At 41.3% G+C, this 20,535-nt stretch overlaps 1 protein-coding gene and 1 long non-coding RNA gene across 4 annotated transcripts; both read left to right on the plus strand.

The window, feature by feature from the left end:
- The first annotated feature begins 8,339 nt into the window (after positions 1-8,339).
- On the plus strand, positions 8,340-16,886 carry LOC147481029 (pto-interacting protein 1). Of its 3 annotated transcripts, none has more exons than XM_086581627.1 (8): positions 8,340-8,608; positions 9,313-9,424; positions 10,411-10,661; positions 10,742-10,868; positions 11,506-11,779; positions 15,911-16,043; positions 16,191-16,277; positions 16,549-16,886. In XM_086581627.1, the coding sequence occupies exons 2-8, from the start codon at positions 9,340-9,342 to the stop codon at positions 16,681-16,683; spliced, it is 1,092 nt and encodes a 363-aa protein (XP_086437753.1). In that variant the 5' UTR covers positions 8,340-8,608; positions 9,313-9,339; the 3' UTR covers positions 16,684-16,886. The 3 variants fall into 3 exon arrangements, with proteins under 3 accessions (XP_086437753.1, XP_086437754.1, XP_086437755.1); XM_086581628.1 differs by lacking the exon at positions 8,340-8,608 and adding an exon at positions 8,642-8,779; XM_086581629.1 differs by lacking the exon at positions 8,340-8,608 and adding an exon at positions 8,689-8,775.
- Positions 16,887-17,087: 201 nt separating this feature from the next.
- LOC147481030 (uncharacterized) lies at positions 17,088-19,366 on the plus strand. Its single transcript, XR_015207055.1, has 3 exons — positions 17,088-17,925; positions 18,040-18,130; positions 19,144-19,366. It is a non-coding gene; the product is annotated as an uncharacterized LOC147481030 (long non-coding RNA).
- Positions 19,367-20,535: the final 1,169 nt, after the last annotated feature.

Below are 20,535 nucleotides of genomic sequence, written 5' to 3' on the forward strand. Positions count from 1 at the left end.
CAACTACGTAAGGCGCGACGGGGATCAAAGGGACGACGGTATCGCGATTGTTCCGCGGGTCGCGAGGCACGCGTTCGACCAAAGATTGCTCCTCAGGACAAACATGTGGTCGCGGCTCCTTGATGGTGATTTCTTTTCTTTGTCTTGGTAAGAACTGGGCTCATTTGGTAGTTAGTTGTGTCTGTTCTTCGCCCCTACGAGGGTTAAACATTAGAGCTGTGTTTTCAGGCTTGCCTGAGCAGTTTGCCTTTGTTGGTACAGAGAACTGGTGTCCACGAAAGTGGTAGTTTGTTAATTTTTCCCCTTTTGTTCACCGGTCTGATATGGATTTTCTTGGTAAACCCAGCAGATCGGTGGGTTAGAACTAGTTATCTGAAACTGGTGGTGTAGCTTTGTGGTAAATGTATGCTTAATGTTATCTTTTGCTTGACTGCTTGTAGCTATTACTCTATTTATGGGGCTTGTTTCTGAGATGTATTCTCGTAAAGCGTTATGTTTGTGTAGTATTACTCGGGGGAGCGATCTGGGAGATGTGAGTGTCCGATTAGTTTAGACTTAGGGGGGTCATGACCCAACAAGTTTCTGAGGGCGTGTTGCTCGCTGAGAGCGTTCTCGCGGAGTTGATCCTAGGGGTATAGGTCCTCAACTAGCGAGACTCGGCGAGGCTATGAGTCTGTAAGCTCCTGAGAGTGTTCTGCTCGCTAAAAGCGTGTGTAGCCCCCCGAGGGCGGCCGCTTTGCTCGAGTGTTGTTCTCGAGTTGATCCTAGGAGTATAGGTCCTCAACTAGCGAGACTTCGGAGGCTATGAGGCTATGAAGCTCCGAGTGAAGCTCGACGGCGTGTGTAGCCCCGAGGGCGTCTTTGTTCTGAGGCGTTCTCGCGGAGTTGATCCTAGGAGTATAGGTCCTCAACTAGCGAGACTCGGAGAGGCTATGAGCATGTAAGCTCCTGAGAGCGTAGGTAGCCCCTGAGGGCGTGCTGCTCCTGAGAGCGTTCTCGCGGAGTTGATCCTAGGAGTATAGGTCCTCAACTAGCGAGACTCGGAGAGGCTATGAGCCTGTAAGCTCCTGAGAGCGTTATGCTCACTAAGAGCGTAGGTAGCCCCTGAGGGCGTGCTGCTCCTGAGAGTGTTCTCGCGGAGTTGATCCTAGGAGTATAGGTCCTCAACTAGCGAGACTCAGAGATGCTATGAGCCTGTAAGCTCCCCGAGGCGTTACGCTTTCGGAGAGCGTGTGTAGCCCCCCCGCGTCTGGCTTTCCTCGAGCATTCTCGCAGAGTTGATCCTAGGAGTATAGGTCCTCAACTAAGCTAAGCTCCCCGAGAGTGTGTGTAGCCCCGGCGTCGGCCGCCCCGAGAGGCGTTCTCCGCGGAGTTGATCCTAGGAGTATAGGTCCTCAACTAGCGAGACTCGGAGAGGCTATGAGCCTGTAAGCTCCTGAGAGCGTTCTGCTCGTTGAGAATGTAGGTAGCCCTTGAGAGCGTTCTTGCAGAGTTGATCCTAAGAGTATAGGTCCTCAACTAGCGAGACTCGGAGAGGCTATGAGCTTGTAAGCTCCCCGAGGCGTTACGCTTTCGGCCGAGAGCATAGGTAGCCCCCGTCTTTGCTCTGGCGTTCTCGCGGAGTTGATCCTAGGAGTATAGGCCGGTCCTCAACTAGTGAGACTTGGAGAGGCTACTAGAGATGTTGTCAGTGCATATGTACTGATGGTGCTTGTGGTGTGAGTGGCTTGGCTTGGAGATGCAAGTAAATGTCGTATCTTATAATAACAATCTTAAGTAACCTACACTTGAGTTTTTAGCAAATGGAAACATGAATTACACAACAAAATGATACTAACGATAAAACTTCTTTAACAAGTACGTGTTCCAAGGTCGTGGCAATAACTTTCCCTCGTGTGTTTTAATCCAGTATGCGCCATTGCCAACGACGCGATTCCACTATGTAAGGGCCTTCCCACGTTGGCGCTAGTTTAGAGTCATCTTGAGTTTTTTTCAAGACTAGATCCCCAGGTTGAAAATATCGAGGATGTACTCGTTTGTTGTAGGACCGCTTTAAGATCTGTTGGTAAGATGCTACTCTGATAGCTGCTAGGTCACACCGTTCTTCCAGCAGATCGACCTCCCCGAAGCTAAATCGAAGTCATTATGCCCCGATTCGACAAGTTCGGATCGAGTTGTCGTGATTGTCATTTCGGTGGGGATGATGCCTTCGTGCCATAACATAAGAAGAATGGTGATTCGCTGTCTTTGGCCGAGCGAAGGTGGCGCGGTGAGCCCATAGGATGTTCTCGAGCTGGTTTGGCCATTGGCTTTTGTTCTTTTCAATCTTTTTCTTCAAATTCTCTAAAATGGCTTTATTGCTGGCTTCCGCCTGTCCATTGCTTTGAGCATACTGGGGAGTGGAGAATGCATGAACGATCTTCCACTTGGCTAAGAACTCTTTGACCGTTTTGCCCTTGAACTGGGAACCATTGTCCATCACCAGTGTGTGTGGTAAGCCAAATCTGGTGATGATATGAGTCCAAATGAAATTCCTGACATGTGACTCTTTGACGTGTGCCAACGGAACTGCTTCGACCCACTTAGTGAAGTAATCTGTGGCAGCCAGGACAAAGCGGAAGTCGGTGCTCTTCTGAGGGATGAATGGTCCCATAATGTCCATGCCCCACATGTGGAACGGCTAAGGGTTCGCGATGTTGATCATTTCATGGGCTGGCTGAATGATGTTGTGCCCAAATGTTTGACATTTGACACACTTGAGGACATATGTTTTGGCATCGATCTGCATACGGGGCCAGAAGTATCCTTGGGAGATCGCTTTATGGGCCAATGAGCGACCTCCAGCATGGTTTCCACACTTTCCTTCATGTATCTCAGCGAAAATTAACTGACCTTGTTCTTGACTGATGCATCTCAAATGAGGTCCCCCAGCAGATTTGTGAAATAACCTGTCATTTACCAAACAATAGCTACGTGCCTGGTGCGGAATGTTCCTAGCCCTGGCACGCTCATCTGGGAGTGTACCGTGCTGGATGTACTGTATAATAGGCTGCATCCATGTTTGACTCATCTGATCTCCAGAGAGTGGGCACAGGTCACTGATCGCTAAGACATGGTTTGCTGGGTAAGCTGGTCGGTCGACCACTTCAATGGTCAGTTGTCTAGGGGCACAGTTCGGTGTCTGAGTGGCCAGGTACGCTAAGTTATCTGCGTGACGGTTCTCGTCACGCAAAAAATGGTGTACTGTAGCTCTGCTGAAAGAAGGAAGTAAATCATTAACAACTTGAAGGTACTTGGAAAGGTTACCTTCGTTGGTAGTGTACTCTTTTGGAATCTGGCGAACAACCAGTTGCGAGTCACTAAAGATTTGGAGCTCCTTTACACCGAGTTGGATTGCCGCACGCAACCCCATTATTAATGCCTCGTACTCCGCTTCGTTATTGGAGGTTGTAAAGTCTATGCGAACTGCCTTTTCTATCATAGCTCTCTCAGGGGATACTAAAACAATTCTGATACCACTGCCTCCTGGGTTACTGGAACCATCAACGTAGAGGGACCAGACTGTTTTTGTGTTTGTTTTTGTGGGTGCGACCTCTTCTTCTGACTCCTAATTGGGGTCGTCGACTGGAAAATATGCTAGGAAATCATGACGACCGCCGCCCTTTCATGACGTCGCGGGGACGAAGTCCATGTGGTGCTCGCCCAATTCTTCGGCCCATATCGCCATCCTAGTAGTCTTATTCTCCTTGTGAAGGATCCGCTTCAATGGAAGATCGTTAAGTACTTTGATTGGATGAGCTTGGAAGTAAGGTTTGAATTTTCTTGTCGAGTATAATAAAGCAAGCACTGCTCTTTCCACGTGGGAATAATTCTTCTCGGCTGGGGTGAGCGTCTTACTTGTGAAGTAGATCGACTTTTCTAAATTGTTTTCCTCTTTGAAGAGAACCGAACTGATGGCGAAGTCTAATACTGCCAGATAGAGCCCCAGTGTTTCTCCGTCTATTGGTTTGGCTAAGACGGAGGCGCCAGGAGGTATTCCTTGAGAGTGGAGAATGCTTGGTGACATTGATCGTTCCATGAGAACCGCTTCGCCTTTTTTCGGGATTGTAGGACGCGGTCGGCACTTGTCTGATGCTCTCGATATGAATCGGTTGAGTGCAGCGACCATGCCTGACAGTTTTTGTATCTGTTTCTTTGTTTGTGGGTCGGGCATGTCTAAGAATGCCCGGATTTGGTCTTGATTTGCTTCGATACCTCGCTGTGAGACCTGATATCCTAAAAAATTTCCGGAGGACGCTCCAAAGAGGCATTTATCTGGGTTCAACTTCATTCCAGTTCGGCGTAATCTGGAGAACGCTTGCTCAAGGTGGGTAAGGTGGTCGCCTGCTTTTTTGCTTTTGACGACCATGTCGTCGATGTAGACCTCCATGGTATCTCCTAACATGTCCTAGAACATGTCAGTGACCAGTCGTTGATATGTCGCCCCAGCATTCTTGAGTCCGAACGGGAGAACATTGTAGCAATAAATTCCTTGCTCAGTGATAAATGAGGTCTTCTCCTGATCTTCCTCAGCGAGTGGTATTTGGTTGTACCCACTGTATGCATCCATGAATGATAACAGCTCGTGCCCATAAGTCTGGTCGACAAGTCGGTCGATTCTAGGTAGTGGGAAGCTGTCTTTAGGTGTTTCTTGGTTAATGTTGGTGAAGTCGACGCACAGGCAGACTGTACCGTTCTTCTTCAGAACGACCACTATGTTTGCTACCTAATCTGGGTAATCGACCTTCCGGATGAAACCGACTTGTTTGAGTTTATCGACCTCATCGTTGACTGCTTTTTGAAAACGTAATGACAATCTTCTAGGTCGTTGTCGAACTGGTTTGGCACTAGGGTTGACGTTTAACCGATGGCATGGAACGCTAGGATCTATACCAGGTACGTCGATATACGACCAAGCGAACACATCTTTATTCATGGACAGAAAGTTTACAAGATGAGTTTTAAGTGTGGGGTCGAGGTGAGCCCCGACATAGACGAGTTTAGGGTCGTCTTTTGTTCCCAGATTCACTTGCTGCCTTTCTTCAGTTAGTGCTGGGACCTGTGCTGTTTGAGTGCTCTCTGGAGGATTGCACTTTGTAGATGTTATGCTGGTCTGATGAGTGGTTGTAGTAGCTGTAAGAGCTGGAGTGTCTTCTGTGGTTACGACAACAGGGTTAGAAGTGACTTCTGTGGCCGTGACAACAGAAGCTGGAATGGTTTTCTTGCGCGACCGGACCGGGTGGATGAGAGTTGGCGGGGCGATCTCTAGGCTCTGCTTGCGCGGGATGCTCTCTAGTTGGGCGACCTCTAGGATTTGTAATGCTGGGACAACTGCTGCCTTAGTGGAGCTCAGGATCTGGGCTGGTGAGAGGAAGTTCTTGTTGGATCCCCCAGCGTTCTGCTTTGGTACGTTGGCTCTGACCTCGGCCACTAAGTCTTTGGCAATTCTATAGCTGGTGGGCTCGTTTCTGACGTTGATGGGAGATTTAGTGGTCTTGTTCGCTGCGATGATCTGGTTACAATGATAGGCCTCGAGCTGGTTGCTCCGAAGCTCCAACATTCCCCTCGGGCCAGGAAAACGGATCACCTGGTGCAATGTGGAAGGCACTGCCTGCATTTGATGGATCTATCATCGTCCTAGAATAGCATTGTAGGACGACTTGGTATCGAGGACGCTGAAACGCGTGTTGAAGCTGACCTTGTCTTCTCGGGAGCCCACTGAGACTGGGAGTATGATGTCTCCTATTAGGTCGGCCCTGAAACCATTGAATTCAAAGAGAGGCGCGATCGGGTCTATGAAGACCGATTTTGGCAGGTTCATCTCTTGGATGGTATGGTAGAACAAAATATCGCACGAACTGCCAAGATCTATCAAAACTCGCTTGACGGTCCAGTCGCTGATTTTGACGTGGACCACGAGTGCGTCGTTGTGCGGGAGGCAAACCTTGTTGAGGTCGGCCTCCGAGAAGGTAATATCTCTCCTGACCTGCGTCCTAAACTGCGTGGTGTGGGAGCGGCCCGCGAAAAAAAGTTGTAAACTTCATGAAGGGCGCCAACGCGCCTTCTCTTTTCTCTAGATGTGGAAACGGAATCATCTTGAAGTGTGATCATGTGAATGGTTCTGTCGTATTCCCGACCTGTTGACGGTTGGCGACGATCTTGACGAGAGCGGTCTCGGGGACGTCCTCTGCTGTGAGAGCGACCTTAGGACCTGTGATCGTTACGTCGAGGTGGGGATCTACTTCGTACTCTGCAGGCCATGAGCTTGTGGCGCAAGTCGCCGTCGGGTATGTTGGTGTATTACTTGATGTGTCCGGCTTCTATAAGATCCTGCAAGTAATGCTTGAGCCCCCAGCATACATCGGTCTCATGGCACTTAGCTCGGTGGAAAGCGCAGTAGGGCTGGTCGGGGCGATCTGCTGGTTGTCTGATCTCAGGTCGGTAGTAGGCAGCTCATTTGATCTTCTCTAGTATGTAACTAGGAGATCTGGTGAGTACGGTGAATTCTCGGTCATTGCTCGCTTTAAGTTTGGAGGGCTGCCCTTGTTGTCGGGGTCGTTTTTTAGAGGATGATGTTACTTCGTAAACTTCTCCTTCTTCTACTTCTTCTTCTTCTTGGTTATGATTTTTCAAACCTTCTTGTAACTTGATGTACCTATCAACTCGAGCGCATTTCGCCAACGCTTTCAGTCGTTGTTCTTCGGGAGGCGATCCGGTGGCGATGTTGCAAATGTGCAAGCGTTTGTGAAAGCCACCGCGGCGAATGACTCTTTGAGGCCACTCTCCATGTCTAATAGTTCGGTTTTGAACCGACTTAAGAAGGAGCGGAAGGTTTCCTCTTTGCCGAGTGCAAGCTGAAAGAGTGAATTGAGATCGCCCTTCTTACGCCCTGTTATGGACGATATTTGGTAACGTGTCGGTGAGCCGCTCGAAGTTCTTTATCGAAGTCGGCCTCGGGGAGAAGAACCGGTCGAGTAGGCCATCTTTTAGACTAGCGGAAATAGTCCGCAATGAAGGTGGTCGAACTCGTGCAATCGTAGAGTGCTAGACTTTGAATATACCGAGCTATATCTTTGGTTTGGGCATGTACGCCATCGCATATTGGGAACCGTGGTTGGATGAAATCTGGAGGAGAAATCTCATGGAGTAGCTTCAAAGAAGAAATGGAGATGCGCGGTAGGTTTTCAGCATCTTTTGCACTATCTGGGTGGAGTCTTTCTTTACCGCATTTTTGTCGAGCCTTTGGCTCAGCTCGTTGATCTGTTGACTGACGTTGATGACATCGTCCTCTACGGTGGCCCCTAGTGGGTTCTGTGTATCCACTTGTGCACGCAGTGTGACGTTTTCCTGCCTGAGCTGAGCTATTTGCTCGTTTACTGTCCCTAGTTGTCCTGCTAAAATGTGGAGTTGAGCTTCGAGGCTTGCCATGCTTCGTGGGCTTGAGAGTTTTGGTTACGGATTTGTTTGGAAGTGGTTTGATTTCTCAAGTAATCGAGACCACAGACGGCGCCAATGTAAAGGTGTGATTTAGCTTTCCCTTACACACAGTCGACTGGGGACTGGAATGGGTTGTTGGGTGGACCGAGTTCGTCTTGGGAGCGAACTGCCTACGTATCTTGCTCTTGGTTTTAGTGAGGGAGAGCATAATCAGGTCTGGCGTAGTTCATAGGAGAGGTATTTATAGACATTGAGAGTGTATCCTTGCCCACCACGTGTAAAGGGTGTCCCAAACGAGGGGTGGAGATCAGGATAGCATGTGAGAACTGTCCTCATAGGTCTGCTCTAATGATGTGGAGTGGTTGTCTGTATAAGTAGCTTGCGGCAGTGACCAGTAGCTGACGGCCAAGATTTGTGCAAGTACACCTTTAGTCATGATTGCTTCTGGAAGGGGTATCTGAGTCACTTCCTAGCGTAGTTCGCGTGATACTGCGATCTGTCTGTAGCGTTATATTAACTCATGGATGCGACCTGGATCCATAGGTCGGTGCGTCATTTCCACCATGTTAGTCACGTGCTGTATAGAGAATATCACTCCCCTACAATCAATATATTTTTCTTCGATACAAACGTTTTTCTTTAACACATCAAATTTGTCAACTCACTTTCAATATCTTTTCATGGATAACCATCTCGAAAAAAAAAATCCTTATTTAACCTTGGAGTGAATGTTGTATCTTCCATATAATTAGTCTTCTCTTTAAACATAGTAGGTGTAATCTCAGTTTTATTATTCTCTTTAAACTTATTATTACGTGTAGTAATCTCACTTCTATTATTGCATGGTCTTACCAGTAATCAATATCATGGTCATTATTTCACATTCATTTTCGACAGTATCTAAAAAAAATAGTCTACGTGCCCCAGAATTTGATTGCAAAGTCAAAGGCCCAGCAAAGAACAGTAACAGAAGAAAAGAAAAGAATATAATAATACTGAAAAACCAAAGAAGAGTTGAACTAGACAGTCCAAAGCCAAAGCCGTGTCTCTTTTCTATTTTTATTTCATTTCCTCATTTCTGTAAACTAAAACACGTTTTCTTTCTTTCTTGACTCACTTCAATAAACTAAAGGTCAGTTTTTTACTATTACTGTTTTAAATCTTAGTAAGTTGTTGTTACATGTGATTAATTCATTCATTGATCTTTATAACGTTATGTTTGAATTAATTCATTGATCTTTGGACTGAATTTAGACTTTGGTGAACTGATGGACTAGATATCAATTCTGGAGATTTATTGTTAGTATGTAAAAGACTAGTGGATTTGAGCAATGAATTGATTGTTAAGAATTTTTTTGTATGTTTGGGTGATGATCTAATTTTTTGAAAGTTGCACCATATGAACCCTCTCTTTTGTTGTATGAGATGAGATTTGTCATGATTGCCAATAGTTTGGATATTTGAGATTCTAACTGTAATATCGAAACTTCAAATTGTTCTGTTTTTATCACATTTATCCTAGTATGTGATTGCTTTGGAAGCGATGGCTCTTGTGTTTAAACTAGTCTTGATACTTAACTTACTGTGCAATGCATATATATGAGTTACCATGAATGAATTCTACTTTGCATTTAGCAACACTGATCCTCACTCTTGATGCTAAGCATTAGTCTCTAAACAATCAACTAGATTTTCTTTCACATGATCTGTTTGCTACGTTTAACAAGGCTGAGGTTTCTGAGGGTTATAGTAGTTAGTTACTACATGTTTTTACATTGTTGTTTTCTGGTTAGTGTTTTTTCAGTTTTTAAGACGTGGTCTGTACCAACTATGCAGATAAGAAGCTGCTCAAGTAAAAGAAATATGAGTTGCTTCAGTTGTTGTCAAGACGATGATGTCCGAAGAACTTCTGACAATGTAGGCCCATATGTGGTGAACAATTCAGCAGGTAAGCCCAACTTATTATTTTCTAATTAAGACATGATAATTAAAATTGACTCTTGATTCCCACTGTACTTTGGATCTGTGTGGCATGTTAGTGTGTTACTGTTAAGCAAAAGAGTGATACTTGCATAGCTAAATTGATCAGACCGGATAACCATTTTTTCTCTTGCTGGGTAAGTTATAATATTAAAAAGGAGAAGAAAAAAGTTAAAAGTATACAAATTCTTTTGTAGGCAGACTAGCGCTTATTTAACCAGATATGGTACATCCCATATATAGATCCATGGGGGTTTTTATAATTGAAGTTTAATTCTACTGACTAGAGATGTTTCACTCTGGTCTCAGCAAGTTTAATTGTTATATCCAAACCTGTAAAGTTGGCTCTGAATTTTCCAGCAACCCAGTTACATAGAGTTTGAGCTATGTGACGGTCACACAAAGTGAAGTTTATCCTCTTGTTTGCGGCATACACAACACCTTGATACCAATTTAATTCCAACCTTCTGTGCTTCAGAATCTGACACCGGATAGTAGGAGGAAGAGTAATACAAGTAAAACAAGAATAACTCGCCACTCTAAGGAATTGCACCAAAGGGATAAGAGTAAAGAGCAATAAGAACAGTTTCTTCTTAAGAAAAAAACAACTTGATTTACATTCAATCAGAGAATTGCCTTTGAAAACAAGGTTCATATATTTATTGCTAAATCTAGATAACAACTCCTAGGTACATATTAATAACTCTACTAGTTCCAAGTAGGCGGAGAGACACAAAGAGACACCCAATAATACAGATTCAGTTCACCTAAGTATGGAAGGGTCTATACTAAAGTTCTAGATGCTTCAAATTAGTAGCCATCAGAATCATTAGCAGATAAGCAATTGGATCTTTTTCTGGTTTCTTTGTACAATTTTTCTTGTTACTAATAAATAAATCTGTGATTCTGGATTCATCTGTGTCAAAATAATCTGACAACAAGACCATCATGCAGGAAATAATGGAGGATATCATGCCACTGATCCTTCTACTAAGGCTGCTCAGGTAGTAAAAGTCCAACCTATTGCAGTTCCTACTATTTCAGTAGACGAACTGAAAGAAGTAACTGATAACTTTGGAACCAAAGCGTTAATTGGAGAGGGTTCATATGGGAGAGTATATTATGGAAGTCTAAAAAGTGGGCGTGCTGCAGCGATCAAAAAGTTAGATTCAAGTAAACAACCTGACCAAGAATATTTAGCACAGGTTAGGTTTGAAGTCATCCACTGTATTCTTTGTCTGTACTTGTTATGTGATTTGTTAATTCAGTTATTCTATTTTTTCAGGTTTCCATGGTATCAAGGTTAAAACATGATAATGTTGTCGAGCTTGTTGGTTATTGTGTAGACGGGAATCTCCGTGTCCTTGCTTACGAGTTTGCGACTATGGGGTCTCTTCATGATATACTTCACGGTCAGTACTATGCAGTACCACGTCTCACTGATATTATTTTGAAAATTAAATTGCTAACTATAAGTTACCCAAGATACTTTAAGAAGGGAGACTGTAATATCAGGACCCCATATCCCTTCTGTATCTAGGTAGTGCAATTGCTTCGTGTTCCATTTCAAAATTCAATTACACAGACCAAATACGATTGCGGAAACAGTATTTTCAATTTGTTCACTTTTGCCATGTCCTGAATTTTAGTTATGGAACTTTCTGAGGTCCATTGCCTTGATTGTGCAGTACATATCTCTGCCCAATATCTGGGTCTCCAGTTATCAGATTTGTGATTTAATGAGGATTTTAGGGAATCAGTGCTAACAGCGTAACAATGTGTATGTGCCAAGTGAAGATGGGATAATGCTTTATGATATCTATTATAATATTAATCCTTGATGCCCGTCTTTTCCGTTTTGGAACTTGTCATGTTTAAGTAGCGCAAATTTAGAAAAAATTGAAATGTGCAAAGGAAATTTAAACCAATTATGTATTCAATCTCCTTATCTCCCAGTTTTCTCAGTATAATGTCTGCTTATTCCTATTTTGCTAATTTTACTCATTGCCCAGTAACAAAAGTAGTAATATGTATGGTACATTAATGTAGGGAGGAAAGGTGTTAAAGGAGCTCAACCTGGTCCAGTTCTATCATGGGCACAACGAGTGAAAATTGCTGTAGGAGCAGCAAAAGGACTTGAGTACTTGCATGAAAAGGCACAGCCTCACATCATTCATCGTGACATCAAGTCCAGCAATGTGCTGATTTTTGATGATGACGTTGCTAAGGTTGCTGACTTTGATCTGTCAAACCAAGCTCCTGACATGGCAGCACGCCTTCATTCTACTCGTGTTCTTGGAACCTTTGGTTATCATGCTCCAGAGTAAGCTCTTTCTTGAATCTCTTGAATATATCTTCTTCTTAGCTTTTGTTTACTTAGTGAGAAAAATCTGACGTGTATATCATTGGACATACGTGCTTAGTTTCTCCTTGACACCTGGACCAATTTCCCAACTAAATGAGCCTGATGTCCTGTATATCATTGAACACATTGGGGATGTTACACATAGAATTGAGTTATAAATTTATAATCTCGTGTTATTATATAAACGGAGATAACTGAGGTGGTTAGGATACTATACCAATCCCGTATCCCCTGTATCATTAGACATGGGTCATGCAATGTTAGGTCCAAGGAGTTCTCAGCCTAATGGAATCAACCGTGGTGAATCTAACCGTCATTATATTACCATGTCATAATGCTAGGTTCGTGTATGGAACAAGTCATATGAACAAAAATGCGGATAAAAGACATCTCTAGTGGGGTTTGTACTGCATTTCTCTTGGGAGGAGATTGAATGCCCTCCCATTTTTATTATTATTATTATTATTATTATTATTATTATTATTTTATATTTCTTAATTCTTACGGCGGACATAGCATGATAAATGTGACGTCTTTCATGAGGTTTCCATTCGGTATCTAAGTACTTTTAAGTTACTGCACATGTTGGGAGTCAATTTCTAGTCAATGCATACGCAGGTCGCCTAATGCCCTCGGTTAGAGCAACTCCAAAACAACATACTAGTTTAGCATGCCAAATGGGTGCCAAATAATCCTTTAAGAAGGCATCTTTGCTCAAACCAATTTGTCACTCATTATACTTTACCAGCCAAGTATAACAAGTATGGCACAATTTTACTCTCCTTTCGATTTTTTAATGGAATAAAATTGGTTAAGGTACAAGCAGACAGACGATAGAAACTGGGCTGTCCTTACATAGTAATGTACAGACAGCAATTTCTGTTCTTTGTAACTTATAGCTTTATGCTATATAACCTACCAAATTTACTATACTTTACTTGCAATGCAATTTTTGGCCAAATTTGGTGCAAAATGCATATAGCATGTGGTGTAGCACATTCATTGGTCTTGCTATTGTCGTATTTGAAATTGTGAAAACACGTCTTTAGTTAAAGTGTAAATAACTCGCCTGGTAATTCAGCCTCCACAAGGCTACTGTATAGGTGCTTAAGGGAAGGCGGAAGTGAGTGAAGTATTTGGGCAGGGGATTGGCGCAAGATATGTCAATTCTAGGAGCTTGGAGCACTTCTAGAGAGTGGTTTGTCTTTTTGTGTTTTCGGTAAAACCTTTAGGATGGAGAATTGTACTGGAGATAGGGTCATCTTGATAGGGGTCAAATTCCTACAAGTAATTGGCCATGCAGTTTGATTCTTTCTTTTGTGTTATAAGGGTGTGTTTGGTGAACGTGGAAAGACAGGAGAAAGATGACTTTTTTGGTACTTGATGCTCCTGTGCCATAAAAGTAGGAAACACAAGTGGATATAAATTTCCTACAAAAGGTCAATTGGCTGAAGAGGAACTTTGTTTAAAATTAAAAGTTGATTTTCTTTCTTATCTCCAACTTCCATTGGAATCTCTCTATTAAAGGTCTAAATTTCAAAATTATCTATACTACTATTGTAAGGGGCCCCGAGTTAGCCAAATGAGCTGATTTGCGTCCTCACAACCACCCCTTCATAAGCTTGCCACGTGTTGTTCCACTACTTCATTGCCAGGTGAAAGTCTAAGACAGCAAGTCACTTACTTCATTCACATGCCCACCTTTATAAATGCAAGCTTGTACATTTTTAATCCCCCACCGTATGGGACCCATAAAAAGACTAATTAATTAATGGTTGTTATTACATTTCTTTTACTAACTAACCATGAAAAACACTAACCATTTTCTGTTATATCCTAATAAACCTTAATGAAGTATGACTCTGTAATGTTGTGTACTTTTTGTCAGTTTGGGTTACAAATATTAATAATGCATATTACCGATGTAATTTCTCTCCCGATTTATTATCTTTGCTTTTCTAGTTATCACCATACACTTCAACCTAAAGTCCTAAACATAATCACCTTCCACAGGAAGTAACAAGTCTACAAAAAAGACATGCTCATAGAGCATGCATACAGACTAGTGTGTAATTGGGGTGCTATGTTGATGTAGTTTGGGTTGTGTTGCTTTCACTAGTGTCTTGCAATGGGAGCAAGCTATGGGGCTCTGAGTTCTTGTCCAAAAAACACTCTGGAAGTCCTCCAAGCTAATGAGATTTTGGAGCAACTTTTTTATTAAAAGATTTGGGGCGATTCTATTCCTTCTAGAGTTGCTTTCTTTTGTTTGGTAGCCCTTAACAAAAGAATACTAATAGAGAGACTAGAGAGTTTGAATAAGAGAGGTATTTGAATCTTCCTAACATAGGCCCCTCTACCAAAATTCCAAAAATGTGGAAGAGAATGTCGGTCATTTCCTAGTGCTTTTCACTTTTAGGAAGTATTCGTCTATTTCATTCAGCCTTAGATGTCTGTTGTTTCTATGAAGGATGCGTTGGAGTCTATGTTGAGTACTGACCCACTTCCGTGGAAGGCATCTGGCTAGTTGAAACACTTCTGTTTTACTCGAGAAAAGAAATTTCTTGCTTTGCATTCAAAAAATAGAATAGATTACATGAACAAACCCAATTTCGGTGGTTGAGACACTTCTCAATTGATATTCTTTGGGTCTTACGGAAGGAAATAAAAGTTAATAATTTTTTAACACGAGAAGAAGGATTTAGATTTCTTAGTTCTTACCCTCGAGGTGAAGGAGACCCATTTATTGGATGGAAGGATCCGACTTTTGGAAGCGGCAAATTTCAGGATATTTTTTTTGGTCAGCATAAAATTGTATTGTAATGGGTTTACAGAGCTTCACAAGTGCCGAGGCGGGATGGGCATCACCTGTCCCATCTTGATATTGGATTCCGTTGTACTTTTGAAATCGTTGGCAAATTTCTTACTTCTCCACCTTTCCAATATTTCAACTGATCTTTTTTCCAAAATAATCAATGTTTCCGGTATTTCCAGTATATGACCTCTAAGAGGAGGATGTACTGTGGCCTTAATCGGTGAACTATCAAAACTGTTGGGTCAAACTACGATATATTTTGCAAAGTTTTATGTTGTATTGCGGAATTTTATGTCTACAATTGTGGGAATCAATCGATTGCTGGGATATATGCCAAAAAGAAAAAAGGGAAAAAATAAGATAGAATGGAAGTTGATTGCAAAACCTATTATGTATCAAAAAAAAGTTGCAAGCATATCATTGATGATTTATTTATTAGTATTATTAATGTTATTTTATAAAAATAGATTGAAAAGTGGGTTTTACTGTGTAAAATTCTGTTGTGCAGTCAATCACACCGTTTATTTATATGAGTTGGTGATCTTTTTTGTTTTGAAATCTTTATTGAAATTTAACTGCTTCTCTTATATTTTATTGATTTTTCTTTATTGCACTAGAAGCATAAAAGAGTGGCTTTCAACACATGACATAGGGGCCAAGGAATTTGTTATAGGTTGGGAACCAAAGTATTAGAACTCTAGAATACAATTTCCAGTTTTTTTTTCCTATTGTTAAACCAAGCAACAAATAAAGAAAATTAATGAATTTGTGAATTCATGGGATTTCTGGTTACGCACATGACACATCCTAAGTACTCAACCACTGCCTGAATTACCCACAGATTACAGATGAGTGTCTGATACAAAAATTAATTAGACCACAAATATGCTTTAAACAACTCGGGATTTACAGAGTTCAGTTTTGGGCAGAAACATGACATGAAAATGAGGATGACATTAGTAGGACTCGGATAATAAAACTTAAAACAGCACCCTTGCCAAAAATAATGCTGGTAAGTTTGTTCGAGATGACTAAAAGGTTTTGATCTTGTGACTAACAATAGCAGTTGGAATGATAAATAGGGTTGATATTTTGAGAGGTAAAGAACATGGTAATCTTACACAAATCAATGCAAGGAAACTCTGAATTAATACATTTTTCGTAGTTGAGTGTGTCTTTATGAACATTCATCTCTCTGTGTTTGTGGGGGTGGGGGTGGTAATTTGTCTGTTTATCTTCTGTACTGCAAAGTTGACCAGTGTCTTCTAAATATGCAGATATGCAATGACAGGACAACTGAGTTCAAAGAGTGACGTTTACAGCTATGGCGTTGTGCTTTTGGAGCTCTTGACTGGCCGTAAACCTGTTGATCATACATTACCTCGAGGACAACAGAGTCTTGTGACTTGGGTAAAGTTCTCTCACTGAAATGTTTTTTCCTTTCCATATTTGGATTCCTCTCATGCACTTGGTTTAGTCATTGGAAATTCAGATCTGATCTTTTCTTCTTGTACAAGACTTGTGCTCATTTTTTCCAAATATTCGTAAAACTTCCAGGCAACACCAAGACTCAGTGAGGACAAAGTAAGACAGTGCGTTGATCAAAGATTGGGAGGAGACTACCCTCCCAAGGCCGTTGCTAAGGTAATTTATGTACTTCATGCTTCTTTCAATTACACCTTCATCTTGTCTTGTGGGCATGGTTACACCATGCATAAATAAATGCTCTGCAAAGTGAATCAGCAACTGCAACCTTTGCTGAGAAATGTTGGACCAAATTTAACTTGCTTTCAGGTTATAACATCCAAATTTGAGAGAACAGATCCAAGGTTTAATGCCAGACCGTTTCGGCATATTACTTTTTGGTATTTATCTAATTGATATGTTAATATGTATTTATGAATGCTGGATATAGATGGCTGCTGTAGCTGCTCTGTGCGTGCAATATGAAGCTGATTTCCGGCCGAACATGAGCATTGTGGTTAAAGCTCTGCAACCCCTGTTAAATGCTCGATCAGGACCTCCTGCTCCTGGTGATATCCCAAGCTAGTGAATGCTAGGCCTGCTTGTGTATCCTTTACTGTGTTTGAATATTGAGATTGATTTGTTACAACGTGGTGGTTGTACATTTTGACAGTGTACCATCTTTTAATGCATCTCTCTGTTCCGATTACTTTATTGTAGAGCGACTGAAATGCTCAACATACTAATTTTCTATCCTTTTATATATGAGATCATTTGCGCTTTTGATTAGTAGGACTTATATATCAATTGTATCAAGACAAGAGTTGCACTATCCGTGTAAGCACCGAAGTGTTAATTTGTGAACTAGTTCAGCAGCTTCAACAATTTGTAGGTTTAAGTGAGGAACTTTCACAATTAGTAGCTATCCTGACCAATTTTGACTGTCAAAATCTCAAAAGCCATTGGGGTGTATAGTATTATATTGATGAAGGAGACCAAATCACCAGCATCACTAGAGTTCGGTTGCAACCTGTGTTTTTCATCATCTAAGAGCATCTCTGTTGGAATTCGGGAAAAAGTTGCCATACATCTTTTTGACTCCTACAATATAGTACAGTATAGTTACAATGCCAAACAGTCTGAGGGATCTGGCACTGAACGGATAAGATGAGCTACAGTCCACATGAGCGCGCATGTAGCAATGGTGGCCTTTGGAATTTTCTACTCTAGTCACTAGAAATTTAACACAAAAGTAATTTATTACCCCTTTCATCTCTATCTAATAAAAACTAATAAAAAGCAATGGTGTAGGGCCGCACGGTCTCCATCCAATAGTTATCATTGTCTTTTAGCAAGTTGTGACATGGCAAAAAGAACGACTCCCACCTGGTATGCTACTTCCATCCATAACGTCTGGATCATAAGATCAGATCTTCTTTTCTAATCTCTCTTCCAACATTTACCCTAGCCCCCGCATCACTCCCTCCCACTCCCACCTCTTTTCTCATCTTGTCGGCGATCTATGAAAATACGGAATAGTGTAGATAGTCAACAATCAACGAGATTGAGGTATTAACATAAACAAAATAACTTCAGCCAAAAAAATGTTCCCGCAGTTGGCAACTGTTAGAATTAAAGTAAGAATAAGAAAAGTGCAAGTTGACAGGCTCTTCTACCATTTGTCAACTTTCTATCCTAGCAATTTTTTTGATTAGGTTTGACATTATCTAACATTACTCCATCACGCTGCGTTCTTATGTTCTTTTTTGTGTTTCCTCCTAGGTGATCATAGGCCGTATGACATATTTCATCAGATAGATATGTTATGGTAAGTCTTTATATGCCTTATATTGGAAGTATGACTAACCTAGATTAATTTTTTATTTTCTATATTTTTTGGATGTCCTCTGTCGTTCATTAACAATGATGCCACTTTGTGTAGGCCTGGCTTGCTGGGAACGAGTAAATACGAGTTTGCAAAAACATACTGTGAAGCAAAAATGGTTCAAGGTGCTCAAGGGAAGGTTTTCCAGGTATTCCACTGGAGTTGATGGAAGCATGTGAGCTTTGCATATGCCCTTTTTTTTTTGGCAGTTCAGCTATTGCTGTACGTTTCTTTATTCCAAAAGAAAATTCAATCTGCTGATTTTCCACTTTTATTGTCATTTAAGTTCTAAGATGCTGTGAAAAGATAAAATTGAAAAATCATGTGGTTTTGATCTTAATATTATTTTAATTATGTTCAGTTAAGTGCAATGGTATTTTTGTGCAAAATTAACAGCGAGGTGCTCTGTGATACCTTGTGGGTGTACCCCAAAAGGGGTATGTTTGATAGGAGCCTAGCTCATTAGCATGATGGTAACACCATGGTTTAGTCCTCATTTAGTTAGGAAGTTATCCTAGATCATGGATATATCATATATGTAATTATTTACCACATCATGCCGCCAAGGCCTTTAGGGGTAAAACCCAGCAACAACTGGGAAGAGGTTGAATTGCAATTTGGGCTCACTAGGGCAACATTGTGGATATTAAGTAAAATTAACTTTTATCTAGCTTTGGGAATTGATATTCCCAGCAGAATTAGGGACAGGTGTGAAACTTTGCCTGAAAGAGACAAACCTATGCTTGCTGGGTATACCGACAACATCCATTGTAAATAGTTAAATACCAGCTTCCCATACTTGAAACTTGCATTGTCTTCTAAGCATTGGTGTTAAATTTTTTCTTGGGGGTGTGAAAAATGTAGTTTCTATAGAATGAGCCGAACAGTTGGGACAGGTGTGAAACTTTGCCTGAAAAAGACAAACCTATGCTTGCTGGGTATTCCGACAACATCCACTGTAAATAGTTAAATACCAGTTTCCCATACTTGAGTCTTGTATGTATATTTATTAATATATTGTCACCAATTGTTGATGTAACAAAATTTAACACCAATGCTTAGAAGACAATGCAAGTTTCAATTTTTGAGAAGAGAAATTGCTATTTCTTACTTGAGTTTTAATTTTGAGATCCAGTAACAGTTAATTGTTCCATTCTTCAGGATTTCTCTAAAGGTGTTCGCTTGGAGGAGTTGAATGTGTTACTTACATAAACTGTCATGGTGTGCTACGTCTCTCTACTAGATTTCTTTTCTACTAACATTCAGACTTGTATAAACTATAAAGATGGTGCAGTAACTAAGGTTTTACTTAGTTTCTTGGTTGAAGATTGATATTCTTCATATTTCTTTTTAATATGTGTGGAATCCTGAATTCTTTGTCAAATCAGTCATAGTGGACCAAATTAAATTGTTAAAAGTTATTGAAGCGAACAGGGTTTAATACCAAGTTTGTGGTTGTTCCCCTAAAACCAGAGGCAGACCTACGAGTACGTGTGAGCACCAAAAATCTGTGATAAAATCATAGAACTCCAAGTGGGCTCAATTTGCCATGTACCCATGTACTCCCGTTATGTATTTCATTTATGTCTAATTTGAATTATGAATATATGTAGCAATAACTTTAAGAAGAAAAACCAATGCAAGAAAATTTCGTTTATCATTGCTGTGCTCGGTCAGCTTATAAAAAATGCACATACTTGGTTGATAAACTAGGAGAAGATGCATCAGAGACACATCCCGGCTTGCTAGACATGGTTGGGTATCCTATATGAGTACCCTTCGCTGAAAAAGGAAGAAGACAAAATATTGCCATTTAATTTTTCCCCGTTACAAATTAAACACTATAACAATCATGTACCATTACTGCATAAGTTGGAGTGTAGATACTAGAATTCTCAGCATCAAATATAGCGGGGTGGGGTGGGAGGATATACGTACAAATTAAACACTATAACAATCATGGCATAAGTTGGGTGTAGGAGCATCAAATATACGTACAAGTTAATGAATCCAAACTTGGGAAGGATATTCCATAAAAAAAAAATTACAAATCCCTCTCAAATACAAAGGCTGACAAACCAGAGTTTATATTTACTTGATGCAATTAAACTATGTACAATGGCTAAGTTTGCTTTGCACTTCCATTTTCTTGAACACCTGTTACTGGGTGCCACTCTTCTTGGAGGCACTTGATTGCCCTGTAAGGAACCCATGAACTTCCCTGCCTTGCTCGGCACGTCGAGCGTCGAGGTAGCGCCGCAGGCACGTCAACGCTTCGCGGGCCGTAGGCACGGGCATACCCTAGTTCCAAACAACACACAAGGTTTTGTTTCCAGACTCGAGCACAAAACCATCACTGAAATGCCCAAACCACGTACAGGCTCTTTAAACCATTCCTCTCTAACAAGATCATAAGCTCCGGAATAAGTATACAACACATCATCTATTTAAGTACATATAATTAAGGCAACTCTATAATTAAATCAACCTATTGGAACTTTAGGAAAGGATTAAAACAGTAAATTTATCTTTGGCCGAAAAATGCCGTATAAT

This window comes from Coptis chinensis, chromosome 8 (genome assembly GCF_015680905.1).
Source record: "Coptis chinensis isolate HL-2020 chromosome 8, ASM1568090v1, whole genome shotgun sequence".
Classification (NCBI taxonomy): domain Eukaryota; kingdom Viridiplantae; phylum Streptophyta; class Magnoliopsida; order Ranunculales; family Ranunculaceae; genus Coptis; species Coptis chinensis.

What these genes read in the sequence shown, in the direction of transcription:
- LOC147481029 (XM_086581627.1), top strand. Translation starts at nt 9,340, where the DNA reads ATGAGTTGCTTCAGTTGTTGTCAAGACGATGATGTCCGAAGAACTTCT. An exon ending in AACAGAGTCTTGTGACTTGG is followed by an intron (nt 16,044 to 16,190) that starts GTAAAGTTCTCT and finishes TAAAACTTCCAG; the next exon opens with GCAACACCAAGACTCAGTGA. An exon ending in CTCCCAAGGCCGTTGCTAAG is followed by an intron (nt 16,278 to 16,548) that starts GTAATTTATGTA and finishes TGCTGGATATAG; the next exon opens with ATGGCTGCTGTAGCTGCTCT.